The sequence below is a fragment of the Gigantopelta aegis genome, chromosome 10 (assembly GCF_016097555.1).
Source record: "Gigantopelta aegis isolate Gae_Host chromosome 10, Gae_host_genome, whole genome shotgun sequence".
In the NCBI taxonomy this organism is placed as follows: domain Eukaryota; kingdom Metazoa; phylum Mollusca; class Gastropoda; order Neomphalida; family Peltospiridae; genus Gigantopelta; species Gigantopelta aegis.
The window spans coordinates 3,413,957-3,428,703 of NC_054708.1; the positions used below are offsets into that span (position 1 = coordinate 3,413,957).

General features: G+C 40.7%; 1 protein-coding gene across 1 annotated transcript in view; it reads left to right on the forward strand.

Moving 5' to 3' along the window:
- Positions 1-14,747, forward strand: part of LOC121382808 (nucleoporin NUP188-like) — a 137,070-nt gene that overhangs the window by 25,306 nt on the left and 97,017 nt on the right. Inside the window, exons 13-20 of the mRNA XM_041512428.1 lie at positions 57-260; positions 1,876-1,965; positions 2,312-2,377; positions 4,746-4,868; positions 6,408-6,534; positions 7,662-7,712; positions 8,902-9,024; positions 13,885-14,017. Coding sequence (XP_041368362.1) covers positions 57-260; positions 1,876-1,965; positions 2,312-2,377; positions 4,746-4,868; positions 6,408-6,534; positions 7,662-7,712; positions 8,902-9,024; positions 13,885-14,017 — 917 coding nt within the window. The remainder of the gene's footprint in view (positions 1-56; positions 261-1,875; positions 1,966-2,311; positions 2,378-4,745; positions 4,869-6,407; positions 6,535-7,661; positions 7,713-8,901; positions 9,025-13,884; positions 14,018-14,747) is intronic.

A 14,747-nucleotide genomic window follows, 5' to 3' on the forward strand; every position in this document is an offset into this window, starting at 1 on the left:
ATCAGAGTTTAAATTTAGTGAATTGCAAAACCACTGTTTTTGTTTTCTCTATCCAGGATGTTGACAAGCTGTTTGCGAATCTGGGTCAGGAATCTATTCATGGCCCGCTGTATCTGTGCTGGGCCTTGATTCGACAACTCTACTTGGAGGACGAGGAGTCGCAGATCGTAACGAGGAAACTCGGAAATCTCTCTCTACAGCTCGGAGTCTTCACAGTGCTGCTGGATCTCGTCAACACGGACCCCTTCAGCGGAAACACGGTAACCGCTCTACTTGTTACTTTAATATTGCCCTTCAGCGGAAACACGGTAACCGCTCTACTTGTTACTTTAATATTGCTCTTGAATGGAAACACGGTAACCGCTCTACTGTTACTTTACTATTGCCCTTCAACGGGAACACGTTAACCGCTCTACTTGTTACTTTAATATTGCCCTTCAACGGAAACATGTTAACTGCTCTACTTGTTACTTTAATATTGCCCTTCAACGGAAACACGTTAACCGCTCTACTTGTTACTTTAATATTGCCCTTCAGCGGAAACACGGTAACCGCTCTACTTGTTACTTTAATATTGCCCTTCAACGGAAACACGTTAACCGCTCTACTTGTTACTTTAATATTGCCCTTCAGCGGAAACACGGTAACCGCTCTACTTGTTACTTTAATATTGCCCTTCAGCGGAAACACGTTAACCGCTCTACTTGTTACTTTAATATTGCCCTTCAACGGAAACACGTTAACCGCTCTACTTGTTACTTTAATATTGCCCTTCAACGGAAACACGTTAACCGCTCTACGTGTTACTTTAATATTGCCCTTCAACGGAAACACGTTAACCGCTCTACTTGTTACTTTAATATTGCCCTTCAACGGAAACACGTTAACCGCTCTACTTGTTACTTTAATATTGCCCTTCAACGGAAACACGTTAACCGCTCTACTTGTTACTTTAATATTGCCCTTCAACGGAAACACGTTAACCGCTCTACTTGTTACTTTAATATTGCCCTTCAACGGAAACACGTTAACCGCTCTACTTGTTACTTTAATATTGCCCTTCAACGGAAACAAGATAACCGCTCTACTTGTTACTTTAATATTGCCCTTCAACGGAAACACGTTAACCGCTCTACTGTTACTTTAATATTGCCCTTCAACGGAAACACGGTAACCGCTCTACTTGTTACTTTAATATTGCCCTTCAGCGGAAACACGGTAACCGCTCTACTTGTTACTTTAATATTGCCCTTCAACGGAAACACGGTAACCGCTCTACTTGTTACTTTAATATTGCCCTTCAGTGGAAACACGGTAACCGCTCTACTTGTTACTTTAATATTGCCCTTCAACGGAAACACGTTAACCGCTCTACTTGTTACTTTAATATTGCCCTTCAACGGAAACACGGTAACCGCTCTACTTGTTACTTTAATATTACCCTTCAACGGAAACACGTTAACCGCTCTACTTGTTACTTTAATATTGCCCTTCAACGGAAACAAGATAACCGCTCTACTTGTTACTTTAGTATTGCTCATTGGCTGCAACGTGGTAATAGCTACTTGTTACTTCTGAAACGTGGTGATCGCTCTACTTGTTACTTCTGAAACGTGGTGATCGCTCTACTTGTTACTTCTGAAACGCGGTAATCACTCTACTTGTTACTTGTGAAACGCGGTAATCACTCTACTTGTTACTTCTGAAATGCGGTAATCACTCTACTTGTTACTTTAATAATGCTCATCCCATCCATCCATCCATCCATCCATCCATCCATCCATCCATTACCCATATTCATCCATTCATATTTTTTTAGTGGTATCTCCTGAAGTGTTTTCCTTGTTGACTATGAATTGTTTTGTTTATTTTCAGATTATTTCCTCGATCTGTCAGTTCGTGCTGTATGTTTTATTGTATGTGGTCATGTCCCTGTACCAAGAAGACTCGCTTGGCAACTTACAGGTTAAAAGAGAATTAAATTGTTAAAAAAATATTTTTTAAATGTTAACACGGCCCTCTTTTCTTTAATTTGTAAAGCTCATGTTCTGTAGGCACAATTCTGTTAATTTATGTCCACCTATCATATTAATCAGGTCTACTAAATACTCAATATGAGAGGATTAATAATTGTATACATGTTCTATAGGCACAAATCTGTCAGCTTACAGATGAACGTATCTCATACAAATTGTTCTTCATCTTCATGTGTTCTTTATTGGAATAATTTATGTTTGCTAAAAACTTTCATTGTTCTGACCAGCCTGTGAAAGGTTCTGTGAGTAACGTTTGGTGATATATATGATTTCAGTCACTGAATGATTTGACAATCAAATTGTTGAAGCAGGAAGGAAATGCTGAGGACTTGTGGCAACGAGTGAGTGTTTTTTTATTCAGTGTTTTTACGTTTTGGTGGAATGTTGTTTTCTTACATTGGGGTGAAATATAGGTCCCTGGTGGAGGGCTCATCTTGGGTTTGTGTTTTAGTCAGTGTTTTTACTTTTTGGTTGAATGTAGTTCTCTTATATTGGGGTGGAATATAGGTCCCTGGTGGAGGGCTCATCTTGGGTTTGTGTTTTAGTCAGTGTTTTTACTTTTTGGTTGAATGTAGTTCTCTTATATTGGGGTGGAATATAGGTCCCTGGTGGAGGGCTCATCTTGGGTTTGGGTTTTAGTTAGTGTTTTTACTTTTTGGTGGAATGTAGTTCTCTTATCCTTTAGACTACTGGATTAATTTTTAACAAAAACCACGTTGAGTGGGTACAAGTTTATAATTTTTAATCACATATATTCACTTAAATGTTTCATAAATACATGAAATAAAGTTCATATATGAATCGGTAAGTATTATTTTCGTGTCTTTTTTTGTAATTTTTATTATTTTAGATCGGCTAATGGTGATTAAAATTAGGCAAAAAATCGAAAAAGTTGCATTTACTTACGGGCATTTGTGGCCAGCTGTCCAGTATTTATGCCCATTATTCCCGATAACAGTGGTTTTCTGACCAGAATTTTTTTTAAAACCCGAACTATGATTCATATTGCAATATTTGGTAATTTTCGTTGTTGGTAAAACGATCAAATTTATTATCAAATTAGCTGTCACAATCAGCTATCGATCCCTGAAAATGACCGCGACGTGCCGCCATTGTTGTCAAGCGAAAATACTTGCCAAAACCACGTTTTGAACTCAAAATTTCAAGGTATTTTCAATTGAAAAAATCAAAACAAAAACCGCCATTTTGAAAAAAAAATCTTTTTTCTTTAATTATATTTCCGTTTCCGGTGAGTGTCGTGTGCAAAACGGTGGGAAATATGAATTGGGGAATGCACTGTATACAGTGTACAGTATATCGAGTCACGTCGGACGAGATATCTCGCCTGCAGTACTCAGAAGGTTAAATTAAGGTGGAATATAGGTCCCTGGTGGAGGGCTCATCTTGGGTTTGTGTTTTAGTTAGTGTTTTTACTTTTTGGTGGAATGTAGTTCTCTTATATTGGGGTGGAATATAGGTCCCTGGTAGAGGGCTCATCTTGGGTTTGTGTTTTAGTCTGTTTTTTACTTTTTGGTTGAATGTAGTTCTCTTATATTGGGGTGGAATATAGGTCCCTGGTGGAAGGCTCATCTTGGGTTTGTGTTTTAGTCTGTTTTTTACTTTTTGGTTGAATGTAGTTCTCTTATATTGGGGTGGAATTTAGGTCCCTGGTGGAGGGCTCATCTTGAGTTTAATGGGTCAGAGAATTGATCACCCTCAATGGTAAAGAACTCGCCTGATGCACGGCCCAGTCTGTGGTCTCATAGGACTAGGCCTATTTCTCATTCCAGCTGCACTACAGATGGTGTAACAAACGCCGTGGTATGTACTATCCTATCTGTGGAATGGTGCATATAAAAGATCCCTTGCTGCTAATTAATTGAAAAAAGAGGGGCGGAAGCAGGTTTCCTCTCTAATTATCTCTAACGTGTGGAGGGTGTCATTAAATAAACTTTTTTTTTCATTCTATCTTTGATTACCCTCGGTGGAAGCTTCATGTTTTTATGTCGGGTTAACTACTCCTCTTCAGCTGGCATGTCAAGCACTGTGGTATGTGTGTTCTTGTCTGCGAGAAAGAGTATTTAAAAGATCCCTTGCTGCTGTTCATCGGGAGTAGCCTATGTGGCAACATGTTTCCTGTATTTCTAGACCAAGTGTGGAAATAATCGTGTGTTAGACATGATATAGCCATGGCACAGGATGTGTGGCCCAGAGGTAAAGTGTTCGCCTGATGTGCCACCAGTCTGAGGTCGATCCCCTTCGGTGGGCCCATTGGGCTATTTTTTTGTTCCAGCCAGTGCACCACAACTTGTATATCAAAGTCAGTGGTATACATGTGCTGTTCTGTCTGTGTGATGGTGCATATAAAGGATTGCTTGCCACTAATGGAAAAATGTAGCAGGTTTCCTCTCTGAGACTATATATCAGAATTACAAATAGCTGATGATAAATAAATCAGTGTGCTCTAGTGGTGTTGTTAAACAAAACAAACTTTAACTTTTTGTTTCAGCCATAGTTAAAGAAAGTACTGAGGTGCTACCATTCCTTTCCTTACCTGTCCTTATGTGATCCAAGTCTTAACACCCGAATGTTTGACAACTGCATTACCCTTAGTAAATGTTCATTAACTTGTTAACCTGGAGTGTCTGTAAGAATTAATTTACTTTTTTATGATTGCATTGCTACATTTGTGTTTGATTTCGTTTTCAGGGTTTGGAGGAGGGTGTGGGTAATTTGTACTCTTCTGCAATGAGCTGGTTTCCGCTGGAGTTCTCCAGGTTTATTGGTTTCAGCATCTCTCTGGCCTCGGCCAGTGTTGACAGTGCTAGAAAGGTGAGCATTGAAGTCTTTTCTGTAGTGTGTTAGTGTGTGTGCAGTGAAGTAATAAATGACACAGTCAAACCTACTGACAGTCACCGAAGTGATTATCAGAAAGCCTCTGATAATTATAGGTTTGGCGCTCGATTTGTGGTGGTTTCTTTTTATACTATTAGTATTACAAGTATCAACTATAATAAGAGTCAACTGTTATGTTTGTCAGGTAAAACGTATACGGGTTTATGTTGTGTGATAAGTGATGTACAAGAGTTAACTGTTGTGTTGTCAGATGAAGGTGTGTAGGAGTTAACTGTTGTGTTGTCAGACGAAGATGTGTAGGAGTTAACTTGTGTTGTCAGATGAAGGTGTGTAGGAGTTAACTTGTGTTGTCAGAGGAAGATGTGTAGGAGTTAACTGTTGTGTTGTCAGAGGAAGATGTGTAGGAGTTAACTGTTGTGTTATCAGAGGAAGATGTATAGGAGTTAACTTGTGTTGTCAGAGGAAGATGTGTAGGAGTTAACTGTTGTGTTATCAAAGGAAGATGTGTAGGAGTTAACTTGTGTTGTCAGAGGAAGATGTGTAGGAGTTAACTGTTGTGTTGTCAGAGGAAGATGTGTAGAAGTTAACTTGTGTTGTCAGAGGAAGATGTGTAGGAGTTAACTGTTGTGTTATCAAAGGAAGATGTGTAGGAGTTAACTTGTGTTGTCAGAGGAAGATGTGTAGGAGTTAACTGTTGTGTTATCAAAGGAAGATGTGTAGGAGTTAACTTGTGTTGTCAGAGGAAGATGTGTAGGAGTTAACTGTTGTGTTATCAAAGGAAGATGTGTAGGAGTTAACTTGTGTTGTCAGAGGAAGATGTGTAGGAGTTAACTTGTGTTGTCAGAGGAAGATGTGTAGGAGTTAACTTGTGTTGTCAGAGGAAGATGTGTAGGAGTTAACTGTTGTGTTGTCAGAGGAAGATGTGTAGGAGTTAACTTGTGTTGTCAGAGGAAGATGTGTAGGAGTTAACTTGTGTTGTCAGAGGAAGATGTGTAGGAGTTAACTTGTGTTGTCAGAGGAAGATGTGTAGGAGTTAACTGTTGTGTTATCAAAGGAAGATGTGTAGGAGTTAACTTGTGTTGTCAGAGGAAGATGTGTAGGAGTTAACTTGTGTTGTCAGAGGAAGATGTGTAGGAGTTAACTTGTGTTGTCAGAGGAAGATGTGTAGGAGTTAACTGTTGTGTTATCAAAGGAAGATGTGTAGGAGTTAACTTGTGTTGTCAGAGGAAGATGTGTAGGAGTTAACTTGTGTTGTCAGAGGAAGATGTGTAGGAGTTAACTTGTGTTGTCAGAGGAAGATGTGTAGGAGTTAACTTGTGTTGTCAGAGGAAGATGTGTAGGAGTTAACTGTTGTGTTATCAAAGGAAGATGTGTAGGAGTTAACTTGTGTTGTCAGAGGAAGATATATAAGAGTTAACTGTTGTGTTGGTGTGTATCAGGTGAAAATATATAGGAGTTAACTGTTGTGTTGTTAAATTAAGATGTATATGAGTTAATATTGTTGTTGTGTATCAGGTGAAGGCGGCGCTGTCCAAATTGACTGTGTACACAGAACACCTGGACAACAACAGCTCGCAGGACCTGGTGCCATGTGGGAACATGGTCTTCACCCTCACCAGACACAAGCTGCCCTACACCAGAGGTTAGTTAGTCCCTACACCAGAGGTTAGTTAGTCCCACCCAATGTCTTCACCCTCACTAGACACAAACTGCCCTACACAGAGGTTAATCCATCAGTATCTGTTAGTGCTTTCTTGTATATCAGATAGATAAGCCTTGAGGTGTCCAGAGGTTAGTCCATCAACATCACTGAGTGCTTTCCTGTCCAACTAGGCCCCTTCCCATGAAGCGATCTTAGACAGTTAGAGCTCAGATCACCTTAAGTGTATTACTATCTTATGCACTCAATGATCTTTGCAATAAGATCTCTTTATGGAACCTGGCCCAGATAGATAAGCCTTGTTTTGAGGTGTCCAGAGGTTAGTCTGTCAACATCACTGAGACACCAGATAGATTAGCCTTGTTTTGAGATGTCCAGAGGTTAGTCTGTCAACATCACTGAGACACCAGATAGATTAGCCTTGTTTTGAGATGTCCAGAGGTTAGTCTTGTCAACATCACTGAGACACCAGATAGATTAGCCTTGTTTTGAGATGTCCAGAGGTTAGTCTGTCAACATCAGTGAGACACCAGATAGATTAGCCTTGTTTTGAGATGTCCAGAGGTTAGTCTGTCAACATCACAGACACACCAGATAGATTAGCCTTGTTTTGAGATGTCCAGAGGTTAGTCTGTCAACATCACAGACACACCAGATAGATTAGCCTTGTTTTGAGATGTCCAGAGGTAAGTCTGTCAAGATCACTGAGTGCACCAGACAGATAAGTCTTGTTTTGAGGTGTTACGTGGCTTGTTAACGTAAGCTAGCACCCATCTATTCAGGACCCCTATTGTCTCATCAGGGTCTGTGTTCTACGTCTCATCCTACAACTTTACACAATATCTTATTAACTAATAACAGAAGATTTGTTTTAACAGTAAAAAAAAGTTCCAAACTTTCTGCTTGACATCAGTATTGGTGACCTCGAAAATGAAAGTGTTATGCTAATGGTACTTGTTCATTTCATTCTCCAGCAATATGTGCTTTATAAATACCTCGGATCAATGTTATGCTTTGTAAATGAATTGGATCAATGCTGTGCTTATGTATACTCCAGAACTATTTATAGGTAATGAACATATTAACCTGATTGTTTTGTTCTATTGCAGGTGAACTCGTTATACCAGCAGGTGTCACTGGACAGGTGATTGCAATGACAGGTATGTTAGGCCAACCTTAAAAGATAATACATTGCCAGTGTCACAGACGTAACACTTGTCATCTGTCAGTAATTCACTTATTTAGTATTCAGAATCTAAATGTGTGAAAGAATTAAAGTTAAGAAAGTGGGTGTAAAAATAGCCCCAAAAGGAAAATGGAACCCACTGGGGATATTGTTTTGAATGGGTTGGGTCAGGGCAGGTCCAGAATTGATCACTAGAGAGATGTATATGAGTGGGTTGGGTCAGGGCAGGTCCAGAATTGATCACTAGAGAGATGTATATGAGTGGGTTGGGTCAGGGCAGGTCCAGAATTGATCACTAGAGAGATGTATATGAGTGGGTTGGGTCAGGGCAGGTCCAGAATTGATCACTAGAGAGATGTATATGAGTGGGTTGGGTCAGGGCAGGTCCAGAATTGAACACTAGAGAGATGTATATGAGTGGGTTGGGTCAGGGCAGGTCCAGAATTGATCACTAGAGAGATGTATATGAGTGGGTTGGGTCAGGGCAGGTCCAGAATTGATCACTAGAGAGATGTATATGAGTGGGTTGGGTCAGGGCAGGTCCAGAATTGATCACTAGAGAGATGTATATGAGTGGGTTGGGTCAGGGCAGGTCCAGAATTGATCACTAGAGAGATGTATATGAGTGGGTTGGGTCAGGGCAGGTCCAGAATTGATCACTAGAGAGATGTATATGAGTGGGTTGGGTCAGGGCAGGTCCAGAATTGATCACTAGAGAGATGTATATGAGTGGGTTGGGTCATGGCAGGTCCAGAATTGATCACTAGAGAGATGTATATGAGTGGGTTGGGTCAGGGCATGTCCAGAATTGATCACTAGAGAGATGTATATGAGTGGGTTGGGTTAGGGCAGGTCCAGTGTTTGTGATTGTTGTGTTCCAGGTCGTGATGGAGGTGAGACGATGCGGGGCAGTCCTATAGTGCAGTGGGAGCACACGTTCTCTCCTCTCCAGTGTTTGTGATTGTTGTGTTCCAGGTCGTGATGGAGGTGAGACGATGCGGGGCAGTCCTATAGTGCAGTGGGAGCACACGTTCTCTCCTCTCCAGTGTTTGTGATTGTTGTGTTCCAGGTCGTGATGGTGGTGAGACGATGCGGGGCAGTCCTATAGTGCAGTGGGAGCACACGTTCTCTCCTCTCCAGTGTTTGTGATTGTTGTGTTCCAGGTCGTGATGGTGGTGAGACGATGCGGGGCAGTCCTATAGTGCAGTGGGAGCACACGTACAACGGCTGGCTTCTCCTGCTGTGCGAGGTGCAGCAGCTTCTCCACCAGGTCTCTCAAGGCTCAGGTTGGTACTCAAGGCTCTGTATAGAACTCTAGTCAGTATCCACTGCTCCGTATAGAACTCTACTCAGTATCCACTGCTCCGTATAGAACTCTACTCAGTATCCACTGCTCTGTATAGAACTCTACTCAGTATCCACTGCTCCGTATAGAACTCTAGTCAGTATCCACTGCTCCGTATAGAACTCTACTCAGTATCCACTGCTCCGTATAGAACTCTAGTCAGTATCCACTGCTCCGTATAGAACTCTACTCAGTATCCACTGCTCCGTATAGAACTCTATAATCAGTATCCACTGCTCTATATAGAACTCCTAGTTAGTATCCACTGCTCCGTATAGAACTCAATAATCAGTATCCACTGCTCTGTATAGAACTCCTAGTCAGTATCCACTGCTCCGTATAGAACTCTAGTCAGCAGTGTTCTCGCTGCTCCATTTAAGCGGGGCGCCCCGCCCCGCTATTGCATTTTGCCCCCTCCTTTCATGTTCCCCGCCCTCCTTTATTTTTGAGCGTCCCTCTTTATTTTCCAGCACCTATCTCCACTATTTCCAAATGCACACTTTTTTCCACACAAAAAACAACGATCAGTCTGCACACTGAACATCAAAGGAAACAATCCGCGTTGTGTATGAAAAAGCAATTGACGAGACATTTACGACAGTTATCTTAACGTAATTTAACAGTATTTTTAACAGCCTCTATTTTGTCCAATATCTGTATCCATTTGTATGTTTGATAGACACAATAAAAGTTATATTTTATGTGAGCAATGAAAACATTTAATTTTTTACGGATTCGGCAATCTCCCGATTGAAAAAAACCCCTCTTATTTGGCGCCAAATTTGTCACGTGATCAGAACGGTCATTCTGTCTTTTGTTTCCACTAACTATCGTTTGATATTTTGTCCTCGGTTGCAGACATAATTGGTTGTAACTGATGATTTTTACTTTGTCATTCTGTTTATTCAGCAGTTCTTTATAAAATATTGTAAACTTTTCATTTTGGGGGGATATGAACGCTTATAAAAACAACGGAAGTGGTAGTGTTTATCATTAAAATCATTTATCTTGAGTGCCAAATAATATATACACCGCCTTTACAAAAACGAAACTACTTTTTATCAGCAGGCGATAATATTTTATCACAGCGATCGATTCATTCGATGAAGATGGAAATAACAAAAATGTATCGGACATTAGGAGATCACTTTACAAACATTTTTATTGTTTTTCGTATATCTTGAAATCTTTATTAAAAATAATAATATTAAAACTTTGATCGCTCCAGCGAAAACGGAACGGCCCGTGAATTCAGACCGATATCATCTTCGGTTCAATTAAAAGACGAGTTTGCTTGTATTTTGTATTTATAAACCTTTTTGCACTTTTTTGTAGGCAAAATAAGGAGTATGTCTTTTCACAAAGTCTACCAACACACAACAATATGGTAACAAAACTACTCACCCCCCCCCCCCACCACTTTTTTTTTTTTTTTTTGGCTTTACGTTTATTGGTTGTTGTTTTTCTGAAGGGTGTGGTGCCGAGCGGCCGCCCTCCTTTAATTTTTACCCAGCGAGAACACTGAGTCAGTATCCACTGCTCTGTATAGAACTCTAGTCAGTATCCTACCGGCCTCGGTGGCGTCGTGGCAGGCCATCGGTCTACAGGCTGGTAGGTACTGGGTTCGGATCCCAGTCGAGGCATGGGATTTTTAATCCAGATACCGACTCCAAACCCTGAGTGAGTGCTCCGCAACGCTCAATCGGTAGGTGTAAACCACTTGCACCGACCAGTGATCCATAACTGGTTCAACAAAGGCCATGGTTTGTGCTATCCTGCCTGTGGGAAGCGCAAATAAAAGATCCCTTGCTGCTAATCGGAAGAGTAGCCCATGTAGTGGCGACAGCGGGTTTCCTCTCAAAATCTGTGTGGTCCTTAACCATATGTCTGACGCCATATAACCGTAAATAAAATGTGTTGAGTGCGTCGTTAAATAAAACATTTCTTTCTTTTTTTCTAGTCAGTATCCACTGCTCCATATAGAACTCAGTCAGTATCCACTGCTCTGTATAGAATTCTACTCAGTATCCACTGCTCTGTATAGAACTCCTATTTACTATCCACTGCTCTGTATAGAACTCCTATTTAGTATCCACTGCTCTGTATAGAACTCCTATTTAGTATCCACTGCTCTGTATAGAACTCCTATTTATTATCCGCTGCTCTGTATAGAACTCTTATTTACTATCCGCTGTTCTGTATAGAACTCGTATTTACTATCCGCTGTTCTGTATAGAACTCCTATTTACTATCCACTGCTGTGTATAGAACTCCTATTTACTATCCACTGCTCTGTATAGAACTCCTATTTACTATCCGCTGCTCTGTATAGAACTCCTATTTACTATCCACTGCTCTGTATAGAACTCGTATTTACTATCCGCTGCTCTGTATAGAACTCCTATTTACTATCCACTGCTCTGTATAGAACTCCTATTTACTATCCACTGCTGTGTATAGAACTCCTATTTACTATCCACTGCTGTGTATAGAACTATTTACTATCCACTGCTGTGTATAGAACTCCTATTTACTATCCACTGCTGTGTATAGAACTCCTATTTACTATCCGCTGCTGTGTATAGAACTCCTATTTACTATCCGCTGCTCTGTATAGAACTCCTATTTACTATCCGCTGCTGTGTATAGAACTCCTATTTACTATCCGCTGCTGTGTATAGAACTCCTATTTACTATCCACTGCTGTGTATAGAACTCCTATTTACTATCCACTGCTGTGTATAGAACTCCTATTTACTATCCACTGCTGTGTATAGTACTCTTACATTAGGGTCTTGACGTAGCCCAGTGATGCATGATTGGTCTGGGATCGATCCCCGTCGTTGGGTCCACTGAGTTATTTCTCATTCCAGCCTGTGCACCATGGCTGATATATCAAAGGACGTGGTATGTGCTATCCTGTCTATGCGTATCAAAGATCCCTTGCTACTAATGGAAAAATGTAGTGGGTTTCCTCTCTAAAACTATGTCAAAATTACTGTTTGACATCAAGTAGCCAATGATTAATAAATCAATGTGCTCTAGTGGTTTCGTTAAACAAAACAAACAAAATTCTTACACCAGTATCCATACTCCATACAGAACTCTTAACCCAGGTCAGTATTCACTGCTCCATACAGAACTCCTACACCAGGTCAGTACCCACTGCTCCATACAGAACTCTTACACCAGGTCAGTACCCACTACTCCATACAGAACTCTTACACCAGGTCAGTACCCACTACTCCATACAGAACTCCTACACCAGATCAGTACCCACTACTCCATACAGAACTCTTACACCAGGTCAGTACCCACTGCTCCATACAGAACTCTTATACCAGGTCAGTACCAACTACTCCATACAGAACTCTTACACCAGGTCAGTACCCACTACTCCATACAGAACTCTTATACCAGGTCAGTATCCACTACTCCATACAGAACTCTTACACCAGGTCAGTACCCACTACTCCATACAGAACTCTTATACCAGGTCAGTACCAACTACTCCATACAGAACTCTTACACCAGGTCAGTATCCACTGCTTCATACAGAACTCTTACACCAGTTCAGTACCCACTACTCCATACAGAACTCTTACACCAGGTCAGTACCCAGTACTCCATACAGGTCAGTACCCACTACTCCATACAGAACTCCTACACCAGGTCAGTACCCACTGCTCCATACAGAACTCCTACACCAGGTCAGTATCCATGCTCCATACAGAACTCTTACACCAGGTCAATACCAACTACTCCATACAGAACTCCTACACCAGGTCAGTACCCACTGCTCCATACAGAACTCCTACACCAGGTCAGTATCCATGCTCCATACAGAACTCTTACACCAGGTCAATACCAACTACTCCATACAGAACTCCTACACCAGTTCAGTACCCACTACTCCATACAGAACTCTTACACCAGGTCAGTACCCAGTACTCCATACAGAACTCTTACACCAGGTCAGTACCCACTACTCCATACAGAACTCTTACACCAGGTCAGTACCCACTACTCCATACAGAACTCTTACACCAGGTCAGTACCCACTACTCCATACAGAACTCTTACACCAGGTCAGTACCCACTACTCCATACAGAACTCTTACACCAGGTCAGTACCCACTACTCCATACAGAACTCTTACACCAGGTCAGTACCCACTACTCCATACAGAACTCTTACACCAGGTCAGTACCCACTACTCCATACAGAACTCTTACACCAGGTCAGTACGCACTACTCCATACAGAACTCTTACACCAGGTCAGTACGCACTACTCCATACAGAACTCTTACACCAGGTCAGTACCCACTACTCCATACAGAACTCTTACACCAGGTCAGTACCCACTACTCCATACAGAACTTTTAAACCAGGTCAGTATCCACTACTCCATACAGAACTCTTACACAGGTATCTGGTATCTTACACTGGTGTAAGAGTTCTGTATGGAGCATGCATTTATCGGTTACGCAGAAATAAATCCAGGTAACCCATTTATCGGTTACGCAGAAATAAATCCAGGTAACCCATTTCCTTATTGCATAACCCGTTATATACAAGTAAATGATGCTCCTAATTTTGTGCGAACAAAAAATAGGTTATGCAAAATTAGATTTGTGCCAACGAAAACTATTGTTCTCGCTATTTTAGAGGCCTGAAACCAAACTGAAATTATTTACAAAAAATGTTTTTGTAGGAGGATTGGATGGACTATAGATGTTTTTTCATTTCTTATAGTGGTACATCATTGAGGTTTTTTTTCATGATTTCATTGTTTTCTAGGAATGGTTTCTCCCATCCAGCTGTCACACGTTACCATGACGATGCAGCTAGTTAAAGAAGTGATGACCTCAGACCCTGCGTCGGTTCCAGAATTTGTTGACATCACCAATTTGTGTTATCAAATCATTCAGAGGTGAGAGAAACCTACTTTATAATATTACAAGGCTGTCTCTTTTCAAGGTGTAACCAGATTTCCAAAAAAATTGGATTTGTTTTTTTACTTTTACACTATTCATTTCAAATGTTGGTTCGCCTGTCAGATTCTTTTTGAAAGCATAACAACTATTGACCATAAGTTGTTCCCCTTGGCACATTTCCTATTGTTGACGTTTAGTCCTACCTGTGATACTGTAATTAATCATTTGTAGTTTTTGATTCTCTTTATTTTATCCAGTAATCGCTATACATACTGACCAGATAAATTTCTGTTTTTGGTCAGTAAATATATAACGCTTTGTCATGTAACTACTTTTACTGTACTTACTTTATGATATGCTCCTTCCAGCCATGACTGGTATATAAAAGGCCATGGTATGTGCTATCCTGTCTGTCAGATGGTGCATATAAAAGACCCCTTGCTACTAATGGGTTTCCTTTCTAAGACTATGTCAAAATTACCAAATGTTTGACATCCATTAGCTGATGATTACTAAATCAATGTGCTCTAGTAGTGTCGTGAAACAAAACAAACTTTGAATGAATATAACCCTATTGTCATAAACAAGATTACAACTTGGCTAAATCTGTTTTAATGAATCAGCATGTATTAGCAGTCCCAGTGATTTGTATAGTCCATATTCACACCTTTACCAAAATGTGGGGAAAGTGGATGACAGATAGTGAACATAGTTATACCACAACTG